At 41.8% G+C, this 21,286-nt stretch overlaps 1 protein-coding gene across 2 annotated transcripts in view; it reads left to right on the top strand.

Moving 5' to 3' along the window:
- The window catches only part of CFAP92 (cilia and flagella associated protein 92 (putative)), a 65,674-nt gene that overhangs the window by 6,720 nt on the left and 37,668 nt on the right, over positions 1-21,286 (top strand). For both annotated transcript variants that reach the window (XM_030307510.1, XM_032592362.1), the window contains exons 7-9: positions 1,268-1,389; positions 5,423-5,566; positions 9,269-9,453. In XM_030307510.1, the coding sequence (XP_030163370.1) occupies positions 1,268-1,389; positions 5,423-5,566; positions 9,269-9,453 (451 nt within the window). The remainder of the gene's footprint in view (positions 1-1,267; positions 1,390-5,422; positions 5,567-9,268; positions 9,454-21,286) is intronic.

The following is a 21,286-nucleotide window of genomic DNA, read 5'->3' as shown; positions in this document are numbered from 1 at the left end:
AACTCTCGCCAAGAGTTATGTGGGTTTTAGTAACTTCAGTTAAGTCAGAACTCATACAATCCAGGTGAAATTAAAGGAATAGAGAAAGGAATGGTTGTGTTTATGTGTGTAAACATGTACTGTACTTTTGCATGTGTAGTTTATCTCATTTAATCCTCATCATGGTCACTCTGTGAGGTGGTATTACTATCTCCATTGTCTTCACAAGCTAACAGAGTGGTGGTAAAGCAATTTGCACAAAGCTTTAAAATTGGAATTCTTTGGAATCTTGGGAGTGTTGGTAAAGCCAGGACCCCATCCCATACCTTTGGATCACCAAGTCCACAGCCTTTCCTGCTGAGTGCAGTTGCTCTTGGAGCCTAAGAAGGATATGGAGAAGGAGATTCCTTGGATGCTGTGGGGACCAGGGTGGAGGCCCAGCTGGTGGCTTGAGAGAATAGGATGGGGAGAACCCAAGAGACCATGTCATTAAAAAAAATCAATTTTTGGGGGCGCTTCTGTGGCTCAGTTGGTTGAGCATCCGACTTTGGCTCAGGTCATGGTATCACAGCTCGTGAGTTTGAGCCCTGCATCGGGCGGGCTCTGTGCTGACAGCTCAGAGCCTCGAGCCTGCTTCAGATTCTGCATCTCCCTCTCTCTCTGCCCTTTCCCCACTCGTTCTGTCTCTCAAAAGTAAATAAAAACATTTTAAAAAATTTTTACAGAATCTTGATTTTTAAAAAATTGTTTTTTTGCATTGAATTTATGCGTTAATTTGGGAAGAATTGACATTTTTACATTGAGAAGTTCTCCTGTCCATGATCATGGTATACCTTTTCACCCAATTCAGTTCCTTCTTTATGATTTTTAATAGAGTTAAAAAATTTTTCTTCCTATAGATGTTGGATAATTCCTGTAAGCGAGTTCCTGGATGTTTTTAGAGTTTGAGTGCTTTTATAAAAAATATAATATTTTCCTTAATGTCTCTGGTTGGTTAGAAATTGATAGTACAAGTGTGGTCTGCAGAGCAACAGCATCAGCATTCCTGGGAACCTGTTAAAAATGTAGAATGTCAGGTCCACTCCAGGCTTACTGAACCCTAACCTGACTTTTATTTAACAGCATTTTCAGGTGATTCATATGCACAATGAAATTTATGAAGCATTGGTTAGAGAAATACAGTGTCATTTTAAAAAATCTGCTCATATTTGGTCCAGTAAATAGATTCTTAGGTCTGGTCCCTGATTTTTTTCACCTTCATTTATTTTTCTCTTTGTGAATTTTCTAGATGGAGTACTTCAAGAGAACCAACTGTTTATTTGGAGACAGCACCTGGGATGGAGATGAAGGAATTAATGGAGAGATCATTTAGCAGTTTAACAAACATAGTAGAAAAGCAAAAATTTCAAAGTAAGTTAGGATGGGATTTTGGAATTTTATAACGTAACTAGGAAGAATTATGAAATATTTCTTTTTTTTATATATTTTAGAGAGTGAGTGCACATGAGTGGGAGGAGGGGCAGAAGGAGAGGGAGAGAGAGAAAATCTTAAGCAGGCTTCATGCCCAGTATGGAGCCCAACATGGGGCTCGATCCCACGACCCTGGGATCATGACCTGAGCCAAAATCAAGAGTCGGATGCTCAACTGACTGAGCCAACCAGGCACCCGGGATTATGAAATATTTTAAATTCAGAATACTTCAGAAAGATTCTTTGATATCTGACCAAATGTGACTCAAAAGTAAAAGAATACTACATACACATTCAACTTACCCCATTCTATCTCACCTCAACCAGCCATCCCTACCACCCCATCCATCCATTCCAACCGACCTCATCCCATTCAGTTACCTGCGTGATCCCACCCATCCACACTGCATCCCTTTTCCACTCCACCAATGTTTCTGTGCTCCTGACTCATGGTGTCATGAACATAGGAAGCATGAAAATCTCTAATGTTGATGGAGACTTTCTAATAAATAATGATAGTCCTATGTGATAGATGCTGTGGTAGGGTAGGTAGGCATGTTGGGGAAGCACAAAAGAGTTGGGGTTATGGAAATAATCTTGGAAGATAAGTTATTTGCTTCTTATGGTGGAATAAGGGAAATAGCATTCTAGGTTATAGGAACTGCTCATGCAGATGCTTGTAATCTTAGTGACAGACAAGAGGCAAAGTGTTGTCAGAAGCCACTAAGTGGACCTGTTCATTCTTGACCTTGTTCTCCTCACCAGTTTTTCAGTAAGCAGTTGGGTTTCCAGTATGAGGTGGAATATTCTAGAGCTGATGCACTTGCTACTTCTGGGATGGCCTACTTCCTGTTTGTTCAGCTGTAACTGCTACAGATCATTTCCTTAACTCTCTATCAATTAATCTGCTTTTCCTGGTTCGCATTCAACACTCTGAAGCTGGGGGAAGAAGTGGCTGCTTGAGTCGGCTCTCTGCCAGGCGTCAGAAACACAGTTGTTCATGTTCCTATTTTTAAGGCCCTAAAAGTCTAGTCAACACTTTCACATCGGAACACCTTCAACTCTGAGTTTTCTCTTTTTCAGATTAAAGAGGCTTGCTCAAAAAAAAAATTTTTTTTTAACGTTTATTCATTTTTGAGAGACAGAGCAGGGAGGGGCAGAGGGAGAGGGAGAAACAGAATCCAAAGCAGGCTCCAGGCTCTGAGCCTGATGCAGGTCTTGAACTCACGAGCCGTGAGATCATGACCTGAGCTGAAGTCGGGTGCCTAACCAGCTGAGCCACCCAGGCGCCCCTAAAGAGACTTGCTTTTTAAGAAAATATATTTGTTTATTTATTTATTTTGAGAGAGTGTGAGAGAGCCCTCCTATGGGCAGGGGAGGGGCAGAGAGAGAGGGGGAGAGAGAATCACAAGCAGGCTCCATGTTGTTAATGCAGAACCTGATATGGGGCTTGATCCCATGAACCATGAGATCATGACCTGAGCCAAAATCAAGGGTTGGCCACTTAATCTACTGAGCCACCCAGGTGCCCCTTAACAGCCTTGCTTTTGAAAAATATTCTTTAAGCATTTTAATGAGCTTTTCACACCCTCCTTTTTACTTTGTAAAAGTACACAGTAAAATACAACCACAGCTTTCTTGAGAAAGAAAAGTTTACAGATAGAGTTTGTCTCCTTTACATCCTGTGCTTTTAAGAAGCATACCCTGTCCTGCAGATAAATTGGTGTGACCCTTCCCTGCCACCCCTTTCTTTCTGACACATTCATACAACATTGTAATTGATTTTTATTTTTGTGAGTCACAGAAATGATTTCATACTGTACATATCTTCCTGCAGCTTGCTCTTTGCATTCAGCTTGATTTTTGAGATATTCGTGTCCGTATACCTAAGTCCAGCTCCTTCCTTGGAACTTCTGTAGAATACCCCGTTAGATGGACGTGCCATCCTTCACCCATGCAGTCCCCACTGAGGGACATTTGAGTTGTCTCCAGTTTCCTGCTGTCACCAGTGCTTTGACAGCGAGCACTCTTGGGTAGGTCTCCATGTGCCCGTGCCAGAGAGTCTAGGGCATTTGCCCAGAGGGATCACAGGGCATGGGAAATGCACGTTGACCTCCTCAGGAGGTATTCAGGTTTATTACTCTCTGGGTGGTACCAGTTTGCTCTCTGGACAGAAGTCCTGAGAATTCCAGTTTTTCCATGTCATCAGCCGTGCTTGGTGCACTCAGGGCCTTATTTCCTGATTCCCAGTGGGGTTGAGAACATCTCATGTGCCTATTTGGTCACTGTCTTATGTGATTTGGCTATTGCGATTTCTTTGCTTATTTTTCTGTTGGGTTTTATATTTTTTTCCTAGCGATGGGTAAGCTTTATTTCTGACATCTTCTGGATAATTATGCATTGTCAGTTACATGCACTATAAACATCACAGCCCGCAGTCTGCAATTTACCCTGTTACTTTATGTGTGCTGTTTTGTTTTGCACACCCTTTATTTGACTATTCCTTTCTAGTTTGTACTTTTGGTAATGTTTAAGAAATCCTTCCTTGGGGTGCCTGGGTGGTTCAATTGGTTAAGTGGCCAACTTCGGCTCAGGTCACGATCTCACGGTCTGTGAGTTCGAGCCCTGCGTCAGGCTCTGTGCTGACGGCTCAGACCCTGGAGCCTGCTTCGGATTCTGGTTCTCCCTCTCTCTCTCTGCCCCTCCCCTGCTCACACTCTACTCTGTCTCTCTGTTTCAAAAATGAATAAACATTGGAAAAAAAATAAAATCATTTCTCATCCAGCTGTCAATAGAGTCTTCTTGTATTCTCCAAATGAGTTTGAAGTTTTTGTTTTCTATCATTAGTCTGCAATTCATTTTGCATATGGCATGAGATGCCTGATAATTTCATCTGCCTCCGAATGGATAGTCAATACAATTAACCGACTGATCCATCCTTTCCTGCGATCTGAAATGCCACCTCTGGCATCTGTCAAGTCGCTCTATGCTAGCAGATGTATTTCTGGGCTTTCTAAGTTCTGTTCCCTTGGTCGTTATATCACGGAACAAATAGCTCATGGTTTTAATTACCATAGAAATATATGTCTTATTGTCTCCTTTTTAATCCCTGGATCTGAGCTTGGCACAGAGCTGAGTATTTTATGTACCTTTGCTCATTTCCTCTTCTCAACACCCTACAGGGTAAACACTATAGCTCCCATTCTACAGATTCTACAGATCGAGGCTCAGAGTGGTTACGGAGGGGGAGACCTGGTTCTGGAACTTTGGTGGTTCAACTCCGAAGCCCAAACCTCAACCCTACACTGTGGTTAAGGGCTGACTTGGGGGAGAACTTTGGTATGTGATGGTGCTGTGGTCATCATCCATTCTTAGCCCCCTTCTGACCACGTTCTTGGGTAGGAGAGTCTAGGAGGTCACATTCTTCCTGAGTGTAACTGATAACTGGTCTGCTATCTACATTTAGACACCTCTTCTGGTTGCTGGGGAACGGCAGCACCAAGGACAGCCTCTGCCTTCAAGGATCTTCCAGAACCTACCTACCTATCTTTCTTTCTTCCTTTCTTTCTTCCTTCCTTCCTTTCTTCCTTTCTTTCTTTCTTTTTCTTTCTTTCTTTCTTTCTTTCTTTCTTTCTTTCTTTCTTTCTTTCTTTCTTTCTTTCTTCTTTCTTTAATGTTTATTTATTTTTGAGAGAGAGACAGAATATGAGTGCAGGAGGGGCAGAGAGAAAGGGAGACACAGAATCCAAAGCAGGCTCCAGGCTCTGAGCTGTCAGCACAGAGCCCGATGCGGGGCTCAAACCCATGAACTGCGAGATCACAACCCGAGCTGAAGTTGATGCTTAACCAACTGAGCCACCCAGGCGCCCCTGTTCCAGAACCTTTCCGAATCTCTGCAGCGTGTAAGATTTCATATATGGTAGCTTGGATACGTGCTCCTCTTAACACTGATTTCCTTCCTTTGATTTTACAGGTAAAAGGAAAGAGTCAGAGGTGAAAAAGAAGAGCCAGAAGAGAAAGAGGAAATCTCGAGTGGAAGACAGTGACTCCAAGGGGGCAGGAAATTGGAAGCACGGAGCTTTCTCTACCGAACTGGTGCTGATGCCGCTCCTCGCAGGTAGTTAACACCTGTTCCCAGCAGTTCTTAGTTGTCTGGTCCCACGTGGCTAGAATGTCCATAAACAGGATGCTTGCATTGACCAAGCCTCTCCTCTGCCACCTACTTCCATGCTCACAGCCATTTCAGCAAAATGGAGGTGTCTCCATTACACAGAGGAGGAAAAAGAGGCGCAGAGAGGTCAGCCGGGTTGTCCGAGATCACACCAGCAAGTAAAGGCGAGGCCAGGATTGGAACTCAGGTCTGATTCCGAAGTCCAAAGAAACCTGTGAGAATAACTGCCCTGATTTTGTTTTCTAAATAGGATGCTGCTTTTTATAAACGCCTTCCTGCAGAGTTTTACAAAAACATCTAGTAAAGGAAATGAGGAAAAGGAACCAGTATTCCTGGCCCATCATTTACTGCTCATGGCAAACTCTGATCCTCCCAGTGAACTTGTAGCTGTGGTGTTGGGCTCGCTCTCCTTTATTCTGTGAGGGACCAAAACTCAGAGAAGTCAGAGCAACCTACTTGAGGTCACAGAGCTCAGTGGCAGGACAGGGGTTTCATTCTTCTGCTTTGTAAGATCTACCACAATTTAGAAATGAGGCTTTCTCTGGCTTAAATAATAAATAGTAGGCATGTTATATCCATAGGTTGTGCTCATGGAAAGCTCAGAATATATTTTGGGTAACATTATGTGACTTCGTTTCTGAAATAGTATATGGGGGGAAACCCTTCTCTTTTAGAGAAGGTAATTTTCGAGACTAATTCATTGTAAATTTTTTTTGGCCATCAGGGTAAATGTGCGCCCTCTACTGGCCAATCTGCAGAAATTTAGGCTTCCGTCTTGGGATGGAACCCACCTTTGCAGCTGCTTGGGGTTTTACCTCCTAAAGTCAGTGTCGAGTGACTGGAAAATCATTTCTCACAAGCTCTTGGGTTGATATTGATACAGTTTGAGGAAATACCTTTAACTTTTTAGTTTTTACTTTTAGTTATTTAAAAAAAATTTTTTTAACATTTATTTATTTTTGAGAGAGAGAGAGAGTGTGTTAATGGAGGAGGGGCAGAGAGAGGAGGGGACACAGAATCCAAAGCAGGCTCCTGGCTCTGAGCTGTCAGCACAGAGCCTGACGTGGGGCTTGAACTCACGAACTGTGAGATCATGACCTGAACTGAAGCTGAATGCTTAACCGACTGAGCCACCCAGGTGCCCCTATATGTTTGTTTTTGCCATAAAATAATAGCATAAGACTATTCCAAGACCAGCATGATAATTTTTGGTAATCATCTTCAATTTCAAATTAGGCCATAGGCTTTGCATCCCTGAGTGATAAATGCTGGTTGGCTAGTAACACATTAAGATTCTAGAAAGATTCTGTGTTTGGAATGAGCTCTTTACTTTCTATTATTGCATAGTGGAGGGGCCAAGCGTAGCCAGGCAGGACTGGCTTGGACATGGGTTCTGCCACTTATGGGCCAGGAGACCTCGGATGGCGTCTCACCATTTCTGGACCTCGGTTTCTCTATCTACAAAGCAGACATTATGGTGGCCACACAGGGCTGTTCTCAGGATCAAATGGCATGAATGCAGGCTCAGGTCTGGCCGTTTCGGTGCACACACTGTGTGGCGTTCATTCCCCCGCTCCTTTTCTCTCCTCGGCTTGGGCACGTGTGCCTCCCCCCACTCCACCCCCCACAGTGTGAGAATGTATTTTGGTTGTCACAGGTGGGAGCAGAGCATTAGAGGGTTGCTACTAACTGCCCCACGATACACAGGACGGTCCCCACAACAGAGAACTCTCTGTCCTCAAGTGTCTGTGGTTTTGAGGTTGGGAAACCCTACCCTGGAATTATGGCTCTCCCTGCCCTAAATTTCTGAATGATGATTTGAGTGCATGTTTGCACGGGAGATTTCTTCTAAACTGGGCAGTCTTTTTCTACGAAGAGGCTTGCAAAGTTCTAGAACACAAATCATAATTAGTTATGGCCTTAATGAGTCAGCTCTGTTGAAAAGAGAGATATGGGAGCACTGAGGGCTGCTCCCCTGGAGCTGCACACGGCCCCACGCTCACGGCCTGTGCACATGGCCAGACACGCTGGGCCCATAACTTGTTTTGGAAGTGACTGCTCTTTTCTTTCTTTACTCTTTGTTTTTTTTTTTTAACGTTTGTTTATTTTTGAGGAGGGGGAGGGGCGGCGAGAGAGGGAGACAGAGGGTCTGAAAAGGGCTCTGTGCTGACAGTAGAGAGACGATGCGGGGCTCGCACTCACACACCGTGAGATCGTGATCTGAGCCCAAGTCAGAAGCCTAAATGACTGAGCCACCCAGGGGCTCCTGGAAGTGACTCCTCTTTCTGAGTGTGACTGACCGGGTTTTTGTGTGCCCCGGAAACGCATTTACAAGTGTCGTGAAAGGAATAGAACTGATTTTTTTGAGCACCCACTGTATGCTGGGTGGTATCCCCAGCACCTTCACATATATGAGCCCTCTTGACCCTCTTGACCAAGAAAGCTGGGATCTGTGCCTGTTTTGCTCATGAGGACATGAAGCCTCAAAGAGCCTATGCTTGTACCTCTCATGACTGCTGAGAATCGAATCCGGGATTTAAGCCTAGGCCTCTCTGCTTGTTAAATTGGAGGATTTCCCTCTTCCCCTCCCCTCGCCCCCCACCCCGGTATGTCTCCACCTGGTAAAATGTAGGGACGCCTTTTGCAAGAACATATTCTCACTGCTACCCGTGTGCCACGCGGTGGCTCAGTTCACCCACCCTTTTCCCTAGTTGCGCCATCGCGCAGCCATTGGGGAAGGGGCGCCATGCTTGATCAGGTACCAGTTATATTCTACGTCAGCATCTAGGCTCTTCTCACTGGACTGCGACAGTGAAAGTGGCACCACTGGGCCCTGTAACAGAGACACTGACATTATGTGTTGTGTTCTAAAATAATTGCCTGGAGCAGCACTCTCTAGTGGAGTTTTCTGCACTGATGGAAATGTTCTGTATCCGTGGTGTCCAGGCCAGTGGCTCCTAGCTACACGTGGCCACTTGAACATTTGCAATGTGACTTGTGTGATGAAGGAACTGTGTTTTAAATTATATTTAAGTTTAAATTTCAGCAGCCACAAATGGCCTGAGAAGTTATTTATTTATTTATTTTAACACTTACTCATTTTTGAGAGACAGTGAGTGGGGGAGGGGCAGAGAGAGAGGGAGACACAGAACCCGATGCAGGCTCCAGGCTCCAAGCAGTCAGCACAGAGCCTGACGCGAGGCTCGAACCCACAAACGGCAAGATCATGACCTGAGCCGAAGTCGGTCACTCAACCGACTGAGCCACTCAGGCGCCCCAGCCTGAGAAGTTTTTAAAAACCCTAGTGTGGAGGCTACATCCCAGACCAAGTACATGAGACTGCTTGAAGGTACCCAAACATTGGTATTCCTGTAGATGATTCAGGAAATGCTGATATTACAAGGTGATGATCAAGATTAAATCACAACAAGTAAATTCTCTTAGGAGACCTATGGGACCTCAGTTTGAGAAACTGACATATACTATGCTGCCCATAGGTGTTTGCCAATTTGCTTTTTTTTTTTCTTTTAAGTTTTCTTCTTTTAGTTGTGATTTATCATTGGCTTTTGTCAGGTTGCCCGATCCCTCTGTATTTGTGGTGGGGCTTTCAAGAGTAACAGTCTAATGCTCTGTGTATGTCCCTCCTAGGATGGCAAACTGTCACGAGTTGTGGCTGTTGGAAGTCTGCCAGCATTTTAGATTGTTATTTGAGTTTTAAAACAGAAGTTCCTATCATGACTGAGGAGCAAAAGCAGGATTTAAACCCTTTGACCATAAAGATCAAGTGTGTTTCCTGCCTTCCATCACAACCTGTGCCAATCCATGAACTAGAGGTAAGAGTGAGCCAGAAAAACGGACTTGAGAGCTCTTTTTCCCATCCAGTTGTCCGTGTCATCTCTACTTCCCCACCGTGACCTTATGTGAGATGTATAATCATTTAGGATCTCATAGCAAGATATGAGAGAGATTAGGTTCCTGGGATTAAGAGCTACCGACTCTTGATGTCTCCCCGCTGCACCACAGGTGTCTTTCAAGTGCAGGTAGTGATCCTCCCTTCAGATCCCACCCGCCAGGCTTCGTGAATACAGTAACAGCACTCACCTAGATGCTCACTCATTTTGAACCAACCAGGTTTAGCACTGATGTTTATCCTGGGAGTTCCCTTTTTCCTTTCTTGGTGGGATCCTTGTTTCCTGGATTCTGTCTTCCTCTTGATTTGTTTGCTTTCTGGTTTTGCTGCTGGAAGACATCTTCCTGTAGATTCTTGAGAACAGGTTAATGAGAGGTGATTGTTTTGAGATCTCATGTTCTGAAAATATCTTTATTCTACCCTTACACTTGATTTATAGTTTAGCTAGGCATAGAATTCTAATTTTCCTTCAGAGTTTTGAAGGCATTGTTCTGCCATCTTTTATGTTCCATTTGAACCTTTGTATGTGCTTTGAATGTGTTTTTTTTTAATATTTATTTAGTTTTGACAGAGAGAAAGAGACAGAGCATGAGCCAGGGAGGGGCAGAGAGAGAGGAAGTCACAGAATCTGAAGCAGGCTCCAGGCTCTGAGCTGTCAGCACAGAGCCTGATGTGGGGCTTGAACCCATGAATTGTGAGATCATGACCTGAGGTGAAGTTAGATGCTAACCAACTATCATCCAGGTACCCCGTCCAGTTTTTTTCCAGTGGTTATATCTTATATAACTATAGTGTAATATCAAAATCAGATATTGATAAATGTGTGTGTAGTTCTATGCCATTTTATCTTTTGTGTAGATTTATGTAACTGTCATTGCACTCAAGATACAGAATTACTATATCACCACAAAGATCTCTCATGCTATCCCTTTATGGTCACAACCACTTCTTAACCTCCCACCACCCCTAACCACTAACGTGTTTTCCATCTCTATAATTTTGTCAATTTGAGAATGTTATTTTTGTGGGTTGAATTGTGTTCCCTCAAAAAGATATGTTGAACACCTAACTGCTAGCAACTCAGAATGTGACTTTATTTGGAAATTGGGCCTTTACAGAGGTAATCAAGTTAAAATGAGGTCTTGAGGATGGGCCCTAATCCAATATGACTGCTGTCCTTATAAAATTTGGATGTAGAGACATAGAGGTAAGACTATATGAAGAGATATAGGGAGAATGCTATGTGAAGAGTAGAGTTATGCTGTCACAAGCCAGGAAGTGTGTCAGGCTACCAGAAACTGGAGGAGACCGGGAAGAATCTTTCCTTAGCATCTTTAGAGGGAGCATGGCCTTCTTGACACCATGATTTTGCACTTGTAGCCTCCAGAACTGTGAGACAATGCATTTCTGTTGTGCTAAACCACCCAGTTTGTGGTAATTTATTATGGCAGCCCTGGGAAACGAACAGTTATATAAATGGAAACATTCAGTGTATGACATTTTGAGATACGCTCCCCTGCTTCAGCATAATGCCCTTGCATTTAGTGCAGTTTTTTTTTTTTTAAATTCACTAGCTCTTCTAATTGGTTTATTTAGACCATTTACATTTAGTGTAATTATTGATATTTTAGAGATTAGGTCTGCCATTTTAATATTTGCTTTCTGTTTCTTTGTTTTCTTGCCTTCTGGTGGGTTATTTGAAAGCTTTCTAGAACTCTATTTTGATTATCTAAGCATTTTTGAATGCATCTCTTTATATAGGTTTTTAGTGGTTACTACAGGAATTACATTATGCATAGCTAGCTTATCACAGCCTACTGGTGTCAACATATTTCCAGTTTGAGTGAAATGTAGAAACCTTACCTTTCATCAAATCTGTTTACCCTATCTCATTTACAATTGTCTTAAATATTTCCTCTACATAGGCTGAGAACCACATCAGATGATGTTATCCTTTTTTTTTTTAATTTATTTTTTAAAACTCAAGTTAGTTAACATACAGTGTAGTATTGGTTTCAGGAGTAGAACCCAGTGATTCATCACTTATGTATTACACCCAGTGTTCATCCCAACAAGGGCTCTCCTTAATGCCCATCACCCATTTAGCCCATCCCCCCCATCCACCTCCCCTCTGACAATCCCCAGTCCGTTCTCTGTATTTAAGAGCCTCCTATGGTTTGCCTCCCTCCCTGTTTTTATCTTATTTTTCCTTCCCTTACTCTATGTTCCTCTGTGTTTCTTAAATTCCATATAAGTGAAATCATGTGATATTTGTCTTTCTCTGCCTGACTTATTTTGCTTAGCATAAGCGAAAACTCTAGTTCCATCCACATTGTTGCAAATGGCAAGATTTCATTCTTTTTGATGCGGAATAGTATTCCATTGTATATGTATACACACCACAGGATGATATTATACTTTTTGATTCATTGTCAAACATAATTTAGAAAACTCAAGAGGAGAAGAAAAGTGTATTTATCTATAGGTTTGCTCTTTTTAGTGTTCTTTTTCCTTTTTGATGTTCCAAGATTAAAAAAAAATATTTCTGTTTCAAGAAATTCCTTTAGTAATTCTTTTAGGGTAGATCTGATAACAACAAATTCTCTTAGTTTCTCTTTGTCTGAGCATGTCTATTTCTCCTCTATTCCTGAAGGCTAACTTCACTTGATTTAGAATTGGGGGCTGAGCATTTGAAAGAAGTTGTGCCATTTCCTTTTGACCTGTATAGTTTTTTGGTAAGAAATCAACTGTCTTTCCCAATAGTCTGGGTGGCATTTATTACTTGTAGCTTTCAACTTTTTTTTTTTTCTTTGTCTCTGGTTTTCAGAAGTTTGACTCGGTGTGTATTTCTTTGGGTTTATCCTATGGATTCACTCAGTTTATGGAAATTTTAGGCTTACATCTTTTGCCAAATTTGGGGAAATTCCAGCTATTATTTCATTATTTTTTCCTTTTAAAATTTTTATTTAAATTCGGGGTGCCTGGGTGGCGCAGTCGGTTAAGCGTCCAACTTCAGTCAGGTCACGATCTCGCGGTCCGGGAGTTCGAGCCCCGCGTCAGGCTCTGGGCTGATGGCTCAGAGCCTGGAGCCTGTTTCCGATTCTGTCTCCCTCTCTCTCTCTGCCCCTCCCCCATTCATGCTCTGTCTCTCTCTGTCCCAAAAATAAATAAACGTTGAAAAAAAAAATTAAAAAAAATTTTTTTTAAATAAAATAAAGAAAGCTAGATTCTAGGTATGCTGTGGTCTGCTTGTTAAGAGAAGCTTGATAGAAAAAAAAGACAAAAATTAAAAAATAAGTAAATAAACAAAACTTGCTCTTTCTGTATCCAAGAAGAACAAAGCAAAACAAAAACAGAATCAGCCAACCAATCAACCAACCAAAAACCTGAAGGAAGCTAGATCCTGTTTCCCCTAGAACTGAAGCTTTGCAGCACTCTATGATCAGTAGACTTGGTGTGGGCAAGGGGTTTGTGCTGGTCTTGGGGGGAGGGGACTGCTGTTCTGATTCTCAGGTGGACTTGCCCTATTGGAGATGTGCCTGGAGGGAGGAGTGGGCATGGCTTGGTGTAATGGCTCCGTTCTCCACTTGGTGGTGCTGTTTAGCTCACTGAAGTCAGTCAGTGCTGGTGGGCTAGGGGTGAAAATGACTTCAGCCCTCTCTCTAGTCTCTGGAGTGGAAGGTCCATACCCTCACAGACACGCATCAGTCATCCTTCCTGTATCTCCAGCTTTTGTTAGATCCCCACCTTCACCCTGTCTGTGTCCAAGCTGTCTGCCTGCCAGGTGCTGCTGCCCTTCTGTGTCTTATCTCTCAGGTATGGCTGTGTTTCAAAACCCCACACTTCAGAGATCCCCACACTTCAGACCAGCACTAATCCTCTGGAGGAGGATCTCTCTGTGCTGTGGCTGGTGCCAGCTTGTCCCAGAAAACATTTGTGTGATTGTGCAGCAGTAGTGGCTCAGTATTTATGGTAAATTGCAACACACAGCTGGTGCCAGGGTTTGCTGCCCTCAGCTGGTGTCTTTGTTCCTATACTGGTGAACAGGGCAGCTCTATGGTGCCCACCAGGTCTTTTAACCATGGAGAGGCCATATCACCTCTACCAAATGCACTCCAAGCTGGGGAACTGCTTTTCCCCATGTGACCCAGGGGATCTTTAGATGTGCTGCCTGCTTCTAAGGCTCCACCCCACTTCCTTGCTGTAGCATCACCAGGGGCTGAAGTCCGAAATTTCAGACTCTGCGTGCTCTGCTGTTTATAAGAACTGGTGATATTGTTGGGCATCTGGGTTGCATCAGTTGGTTGAACATCCAACTCTTGATTTTGGCTCAGGTCATGAGCTCACAATTTATGAGATCGAGTACCACGTAGGGCTCCATGCTGACAGCACAGAGCGTGCTTGGGATTCTGTCTCCATCTCTGTCTGCCCCTCCCTTGCTCACGTGTGCGCTTTCTTTCTATGAAAATAAATAAACTGAAAAAAAAAAAACTGGCAGTACTGAAATCCTCTCCTTTTTTCCTGTCAGTGGTTTTGGGGAGCAGTTTTCTTGTGCAGTCCCCCATGCATGTTTTCACTCTTTTTTTACCCATCGTTTCTCTCTGTCTCTCTCTAGCTACTCTCTCTGCATTGAGGGCTCCCTTCCCACCACAGCACCTGGGGCTCTTTTCTACCACAAATCAAGTCTGCACTTCCTACCTTCCACGGGTCATTTTTTGTTTGTAAATGTGCAGCTTTGTTCTCTAAGACTTTCCATCAATTTCTTGGGTGTTCAGAATGATTTGATATTTATCTAGCTGTTTGGGGTGTGGGAAGGCAAGCTTAGGGTTGCCCTACTCCTCTGCCATCTTAACCCTCCCCCCATTCCAGCCATTATTTCTTTAAATACATTTTAGCACTACCCTTGTTGTTCTCTCCTTCTAGGACTCCAATGACACGAAGGTTAGTTCTTTTGTTATAGTCCCCACAGGTCCCTGAAGTTTTAGCTCATTTGTTTTTAGCTTATTTTTCCTCTATGTTCTTCAGATTGGATAATGTATATAGTTTTATCTTCAAGTTCACCAGATCTTTTCTCTGTCCTTTCCATTCTGTTATTGAGCCCATCCATTGAGTTTTAAAATATTAGTTATTGTATTTTTCAATTCTAAAATTTCCATTTGGGTGGTGCCTGGGTGGCTCAGTCAATTAAGCCTCCAACTCTGGATCTCAGCACAGGTCTTGGTTTCAGGGTCATGAGTTCAAGCCTCACATTGGGCTCCATGCTGGGTGTGAGGCCTACTTAAAAAAATAAAAATTTTCATTTGGTTCTTCTTTATTTCTTTGCTGAGACTTAAAAAAATTTTTTTTTCCATTTGATTCAGTAATGTTCATACTTGCTTTAAAATTCTTGGGGCGCCTGGGTGGCTCAGTTGGTTGGGTGTCCGGCTTTGGCTCAGGTCATGATCTCACGGTCTGTGGGTTCGAGCCCCACGTCGGGCTCTGTGCTGACAGCTTGGAGTCTGGAGCCTGCTTCAGATTCTGTGTCTCCCTCTCTCTCTCTGCCCTACCACTACTCATGCTCTGTCTCTTTCTGTCTCAAAAATCAAAATAAACATTAAAAAATTTAGAAAAAAAAATAAAATAAAATTCTTGTCCGGTAATTCCAAGAGATGTCATTTGGTGTTAGCATCTGTTGATTGTCATTTGTCATTTAAGAAGCGGTGAGAGTGGGCATCCTTGTCTTGGTCCTGACCTCACGGAAAAGGCTCTCAGTTTTTCACCATTGGCAATGATATTAGCTGTTGGTTTTTCATAGAAGGCCTTTATTATGTTGAGGTATTTCCCCTCTAAACCTACTTTGTTGAGGTTTTTTTTATCATGAATAAATGTCATACTTCGTTAAATGATTTTTCTGCCTCTGTGGAAATGATCATATGGTTCTTATCATTTCTCTTATTGATGTGATGCATCATGTTGATTGATTTGCAAATATTGAACTACCCTTACAAATCAGAAATAAATTCCACTTGATCATGGTGAAAAAATTTTTTAAATGTATTGTTGGATTTGGTTTGCTATTATTTTGTTGAGGATTTTTGCATCTGTGTTCACCAATGAGAGTGGCCTATAGTTCTTTTTTTGTGATGTCTTTATCTGATTTGGGTATCAGAGTAATGCTGGCCTGATGGAATGAATTTGGAAGTTTTCCTTTCTTTTCTATTCTTGGAAATAGTTTGAGAATAATAGGTATTAACTCTTCTTTATTTTTTTTTCAATATAAGAAATTTATTGTCAAATTGGTTTCCATACAACACCCAGTGCTCATCCCAAAAGGTGCCCTCCTCAATACCCATCACCCACCCTCCCCTCCCTCCCACCCCTCATCAGCCCTCAGTTTGTTCTCAGTATTTATTTATTTATTTATTTACTGAAAAGTCCACATTGTGTTCTCAGTTTTTAAGAGTCTCTCATGCTTTGGGTCTCTCCCACTCTAACCTCTCTTTTTTTTTTTTTTCCTTCCCCTCCCCCATGGGTTCCTGTTAAGTTTCTCAGGATCCACATAAGAGTGAAAACATGATATCTGTCTTTCTCTGTATGGCTTATTTCAATTAGCGTCACACTCTCCAGTTCCATCCACGTTGCTACAAAGGGCCATATTTCATTCTTTCTCATTGCCACGTAGTACTCCATTGTGTATATAAACCACAATGTCTTTATCCATTCATCAGTTGATGGACATTTAGGCTCTTTCCACATTTTGGCTATTGTTGCTATTGTATGCATCAGCACTCCTGTATCCCTTGGGTAAATTCCTAGCAGTGCTATTGCTGGGTCATAGGGTAGGTCTATTTTTAATTTTCTGAGGAACCTCCACACTGTTTTCCAGAGCGGCTGCACCAATTTGCATTCCCACCAACAGTGCAAGAGGGTTCCCATTTCTCCACATCCTCTCCAGTATCTATAGTCTCCTGATTTGTTCATTTTGGCCACTCTGACTGGCGTGAGGTGATATCTGAGTGTGGTTTTGATTTGTATTTCCCTGATGAGAAGCGACGTTGAGCATCTTTTTATGTGCCTGTTGGCCATCCGGATGTCTTCTTTAGAGAAGTGTCTATTCATGTTTTCTGCCCATTTCTTCACTGGGTTATTTGTTTTTCAGGTGTGGAGTATTAACTCTTCTTTAAATGTTTGATAGAATTCACCTGTGAAGCAAATGGTCCTGGATTTTTCGTTTGTTTGTTGGGAGTTTTGTGACTACCAATTCAATTTCTTTGCTGGTAATCAATCTGTTCAAATTCTATTTCTTCCTGATTCAGTTTTGGTAGGTTATATGTTTCTAAGAATTTATCCATTTCTTCTAGGTTGTCCGATTTGTGGGCGTGTAGTTTTTTATAATATTCTCTTATAATTGTTTGTATTTCTGTGGTGTTTGTTGTTATCCCTGCTCCCTTTTTTAATTTATTTTTTTATTTTTATCTCTCTTCTCTTTTATATGTTTTTATTTTCTTGGCTCCTTTCCACTTTTTTGTTGTTGTTGATAAGTCTGGCTAGAAGCTTATCAATTTTATTTATTATTTTTGAAGAACCAGCTCCTTGTTTCATTGATCTGTTCTATTGTTTGTTTGTTTTAGTTTCTATATCATTTTTCTTTTCTAATCTTTGTTGTTTCCTTCCTTCTGCTGGTTTTAGGTTTTATTATTCTTTTTCTAGCTCCTTTAGGTGTAAGGTTAAGTTGTTTATTTGAGATTTTTTTGTTTCTTGAGATAAGTCTGTATTGCTATAAACATCTTTCCTAGAACCACCTTTGTTGTGTCCCAAAGGTTTTGAGCTTTGTGTTTTCATTTTCATTTGTTTCCATGTATTTTTTAAAAATTTCTTATTTTATTTCCTGGTGGCCCATTCATTGTTTACTAGCATGTTATTTAACCTCCATGTATTTGTGATCTTTCCAGGTTTTTTTCTTGTGATTGACTTCTAGTTTCATAGTGTCGTGATCAGAAAAGGTGCATGTTATGACTTCAGTATTCTCGAGGTTTGTCTTGTGGCCTAATATGTAATCTATTCTGGAGAAGGTTTTTTTTAATTTTTTAAATATTTACTTATTTTTGAGAGAGAGAGCACACACAGGGGAGGGGCAGAGAGAGATGGGGGCAGAGGATCCAAAGTGGGCTCTGCACTGACAGCAGTGAGCCCAGTGTGGAGTTCAGACTCACAAATTGTGAGGTCATGACCCGAGCTGAAGTCGGACACTTAACTGACTGAACCACCCAGGCGCCCCACACCCTATGTCTTTTGATTGGAGCATTTAGTCCATTTACATTCAGAGTAATTATTGATAGTTATGTATTTGTTGCCATTTTATTACCTGTTTTGTGGTTGTTTCTGAAGATTTTCCCTGATCCTTTCTTCTCTTTCTCTCTTTCATGGTTTGATGGTTTTCTTTAGTGATATATTTGGATTTCTTTTTTTTTATTCTTTGCATATTTATTAGTGTCTTTTTATTTGTGGTTACTATTATGTTTGTATATAACATCTTCTGCATATAGCAGTCTATGTTAAATTGATGGTTGCATGTGTTTGAACCCATTCTTTACTCCTCTTCCCTCCCATGTTTTAGTGTCATATGGTGTCATATTTTACATCCTTTTACTTTATGAGTCCCTTGACTCATATTCAAAGAAATACTTATTTTTAATGCTTTTGTAGTTTTTATTTCTCATACTCTCACTTGTATTCTTTCCATTAGACTCAAAGAGTTCCCATTAAGGGGCGCCTGGGTGGCTCAGTTGGTTAAGTGTCTGACTTCGGTTCAGGTCATGATCTCACGGTTCATGGGTTTGAGCCCTGCGTCGGGCTCTATGCTGACATCTCAGAGCCTGGCGCCTGCTTTGAATTCTATGTCTGTGTGTCCCTCTTTCTCTGCCCTCCCCCACTTGCACTCTGTCTCTCTTTCTCTCTCTCAAAAACAAATAAACATTAAAAAATAAAGAAAAAAGATTTCCTGTTAATATTTCTTGCAGGGCTGGTTTAGTGGTCATGAACTCCTTTAGTTTTTGTTTGTCTGAGAAACTCTTTATCTGTCCTTCTATTCTGAATGATAGACTAGCTGGATAGAGTATTCTTGGCTGCAGATTTTTCCCTTTCAGCACTTTGAAGATATCATGCCACTCCCTTCTGACCTGTAAAGTTTCTGCTGAAAAGTTTGCTGGTAGCCTTATAGGCTATTTTTAATTTAATTTAATTTTAAAAAAATTATATCCAAGTTAGTTAGCATATAGTGCAACAATGATTTCAGGGGAAGATTCCTTAGTGCCCCTTACCCACTTAGCCCATCCCCCCCACCCCCTCCCACACCCCCTCCAGTAACCCTCTGTCTGTTCTCCACATTTGAGAGTCTCTTGTGTTTTGTCCCCCTCCCTGTTTTTATATTTTCGCTTCCCTTCCCTTGTGTTCATCTGTTCTGTGTCTTAAAGTCCTCATATGAGTGAAGTCATATGATATTTGTCTTTCTCTGACTAATTTTGCTTAGCGTAATACCCTCTAGTTCCATCCACGTAGTTGTAAATGGCAAGATTTCATTCTTTTTGATTGCTGAGTGATACTCCATTGTATCTATATACATCTTCTTTATCCATTCATCCATCAGTGGACACTTGGGTTCTTTCCATACTTTGGCTATTGTTGATAGTGCTGCTATAAACATGGGGGCGCATGTGGCCCTTCGAAACAGCATAACTGTATCCCGTGGATAAATGCCTAGTAGTGAAATTGTTGGGTCGTAGGGTAGTTCTATTTTTAATTTTTTGAGGACCCTCCATACTGTTTTCCAGAGTGGCTGCCCCAGTTTGCATTCCCACCAGCAGTGCAAAAGAGATCCTGTCTCTCTGCATCCTCGCCAACATCTGTTGTTGCCTGAGTTGTTAATGTTAGCCATTCTGACAGGTGTGAGGTGATATCTCATTGTGGTTTTGATTTGTGTTTGCTTGATGATGAGTGATGTTGAGCATTTTTTCATGTGTCGGTTGGCCATCTGGATGTCTTCTTTGGAGAAGTGTCTATTCCTGTCTTTTGCCCATTTCTTCACTGGCTTATTTGTTTTTTGGGTGTTGAGTTGGATAAGGTCTTTATAGATTTTGGATACTGACCCTTTCTCTGCCATGTTGTTTACAAATATCTTCTCCCATTCTGTCACTTGCCTTTTAGTTTTGCTGATTGTTTCTTTACTGTGCTTTTAATTTTGATGAGATCCCAGTAGTTCATTTTTGCTTTTGTTTCCCTTGCGTCTGGAGACGTGTTAAGAAGTTGCTGCAGCTAGGGGCGCCTGGGTGGCTCAGTAGGTTGGGCATCTGACTTCGGTTCAGGTCATGATCTCACACTCCATGAGTTTGAGCCCTGCATTGGGCTCTGTGTTGACAGCTCAGAGCCTGGAGCCTGCTTTGGATTCTGTGTGTGTCTCTCTCTCTGCCCCTCCCCTGCTCATGCTCTGTCTCTCTCTGTCTCAAAAATAAATAAAAAAAAAACATTAAAAGAAATATTTAAAAAGAAATTGCTGCAGCTACGATCAAAGAAGTTTTTGCCTGCTTTCTCCTTGAGGATTTTGATGGCTTCCTGCCTTACATTTAGGTCTTTCAATCCAATTTGAGTTTATTTTTGTGTATGGTGTAAGAAAGTGGTCCAGGTTCATTTTTCTGCATGTCAGTGTGTCCAGTTTTCCCAGCACCACTTGCTGAAGAGACTGTCTTGATTCCATTGGATATTCTCTCCTGCTTTGTCAAAGATTAGTTGGCCATACATTTGTGGGTCCATTTCTGTGTTCTCTATTCTGTTCCGTTGATCTGAGTGTCTGTTCTGTGCCAGTACCATACTGTCTTCATGGTTACAGCTTTGTAATACAGCTTGAAGTCCGGGATTGAGATGCCTCCTGCTTTGGTTTTCTTTTTCAAGATTGCTTTGGCTATTTGGCGTCTTTTCTGATTCCATACAAATTTTAAGATTGTTTGTTCCAGCTCTGTGAAGAATGCTGGTGTTATTTTGGTAGGGATTGCATCAAATATGTAGATTGCTTTGGGTAGTATTGGCATTTTAACAATATTTGTTCTTCCTATCCAGGAGCATGGAATCTTTTTCCATTTTTTTGTGTCTTCTTCATTTTCTTTCGTAAGCTTTCTAGTTTTCAGTGTATAGATTTTTCACCTCTTTGGTTAGATTTATTCTTAGGTATTTTATGGTTTTTGGTGCATGGGCTCTTCTTTTTTAATGTTTGTTAATTTTCGAAGTAAGAGAGACAGAACATGAGTGGGGCAGCGGCAGAGAGAGGGAGACACAGAATCTGAAATGGGCTCCAGGCTCTGAGCTGTCAGTGCAGAGGCTCAAACTCACAAACTGCGAGATCATGACCTGAGCTGAAGTCGGTTGGTTAACCGCCAGAGCCACCCAGGCCCCCCTTCAAATAAACTTTCTGATCTCTTTTCTCTCTCTTCTTCTTTTGGGATCCTTATATTTTATTAAAAATTTTGTTTGTTTGTTTTTGAGAGAGCATGTGTTGGGGAGGGGCAGAGAGAGAGAGAGGGAGAAAGAGAATCTTTAGCAGGCTCCATGCCCAGCACCGAGACTGACATGGGACTCTATCTCATGACAGTGAGATCATGACTTGAGCCAAAATCAAGAGTCAGATGCTTAATTGACTGAGCACCCAGGCGCCCCCTTCTGAGTTCCCTATAATATGAAAGTTATTATGCTTGATGGAGTTGATGAGTTTCCTAACACTATTCTCAATT

The sequence above is a fragment of the Lynx canadensis genome, chromosome A2 (genome assembly GCF_007474595.2).
Source record: "Lynx canadensis isolate LIC74 chromosome A2, mLynCan4.pri.v2, whole genome shotgun sequence".
In the NCBI taxonomy this organism is placed as follows: domain Eukaryota; kingdom Metazoa; phylum Chordata; class Mammalia; order Carnivora; family Felidae; genus Lynx; species Lynx canadensis.
The sequence above is the reverse complement of the archived record's forward strand: the minus strand, read 5'-3'. Positions and strand labels throughout refer to the sequence as shown.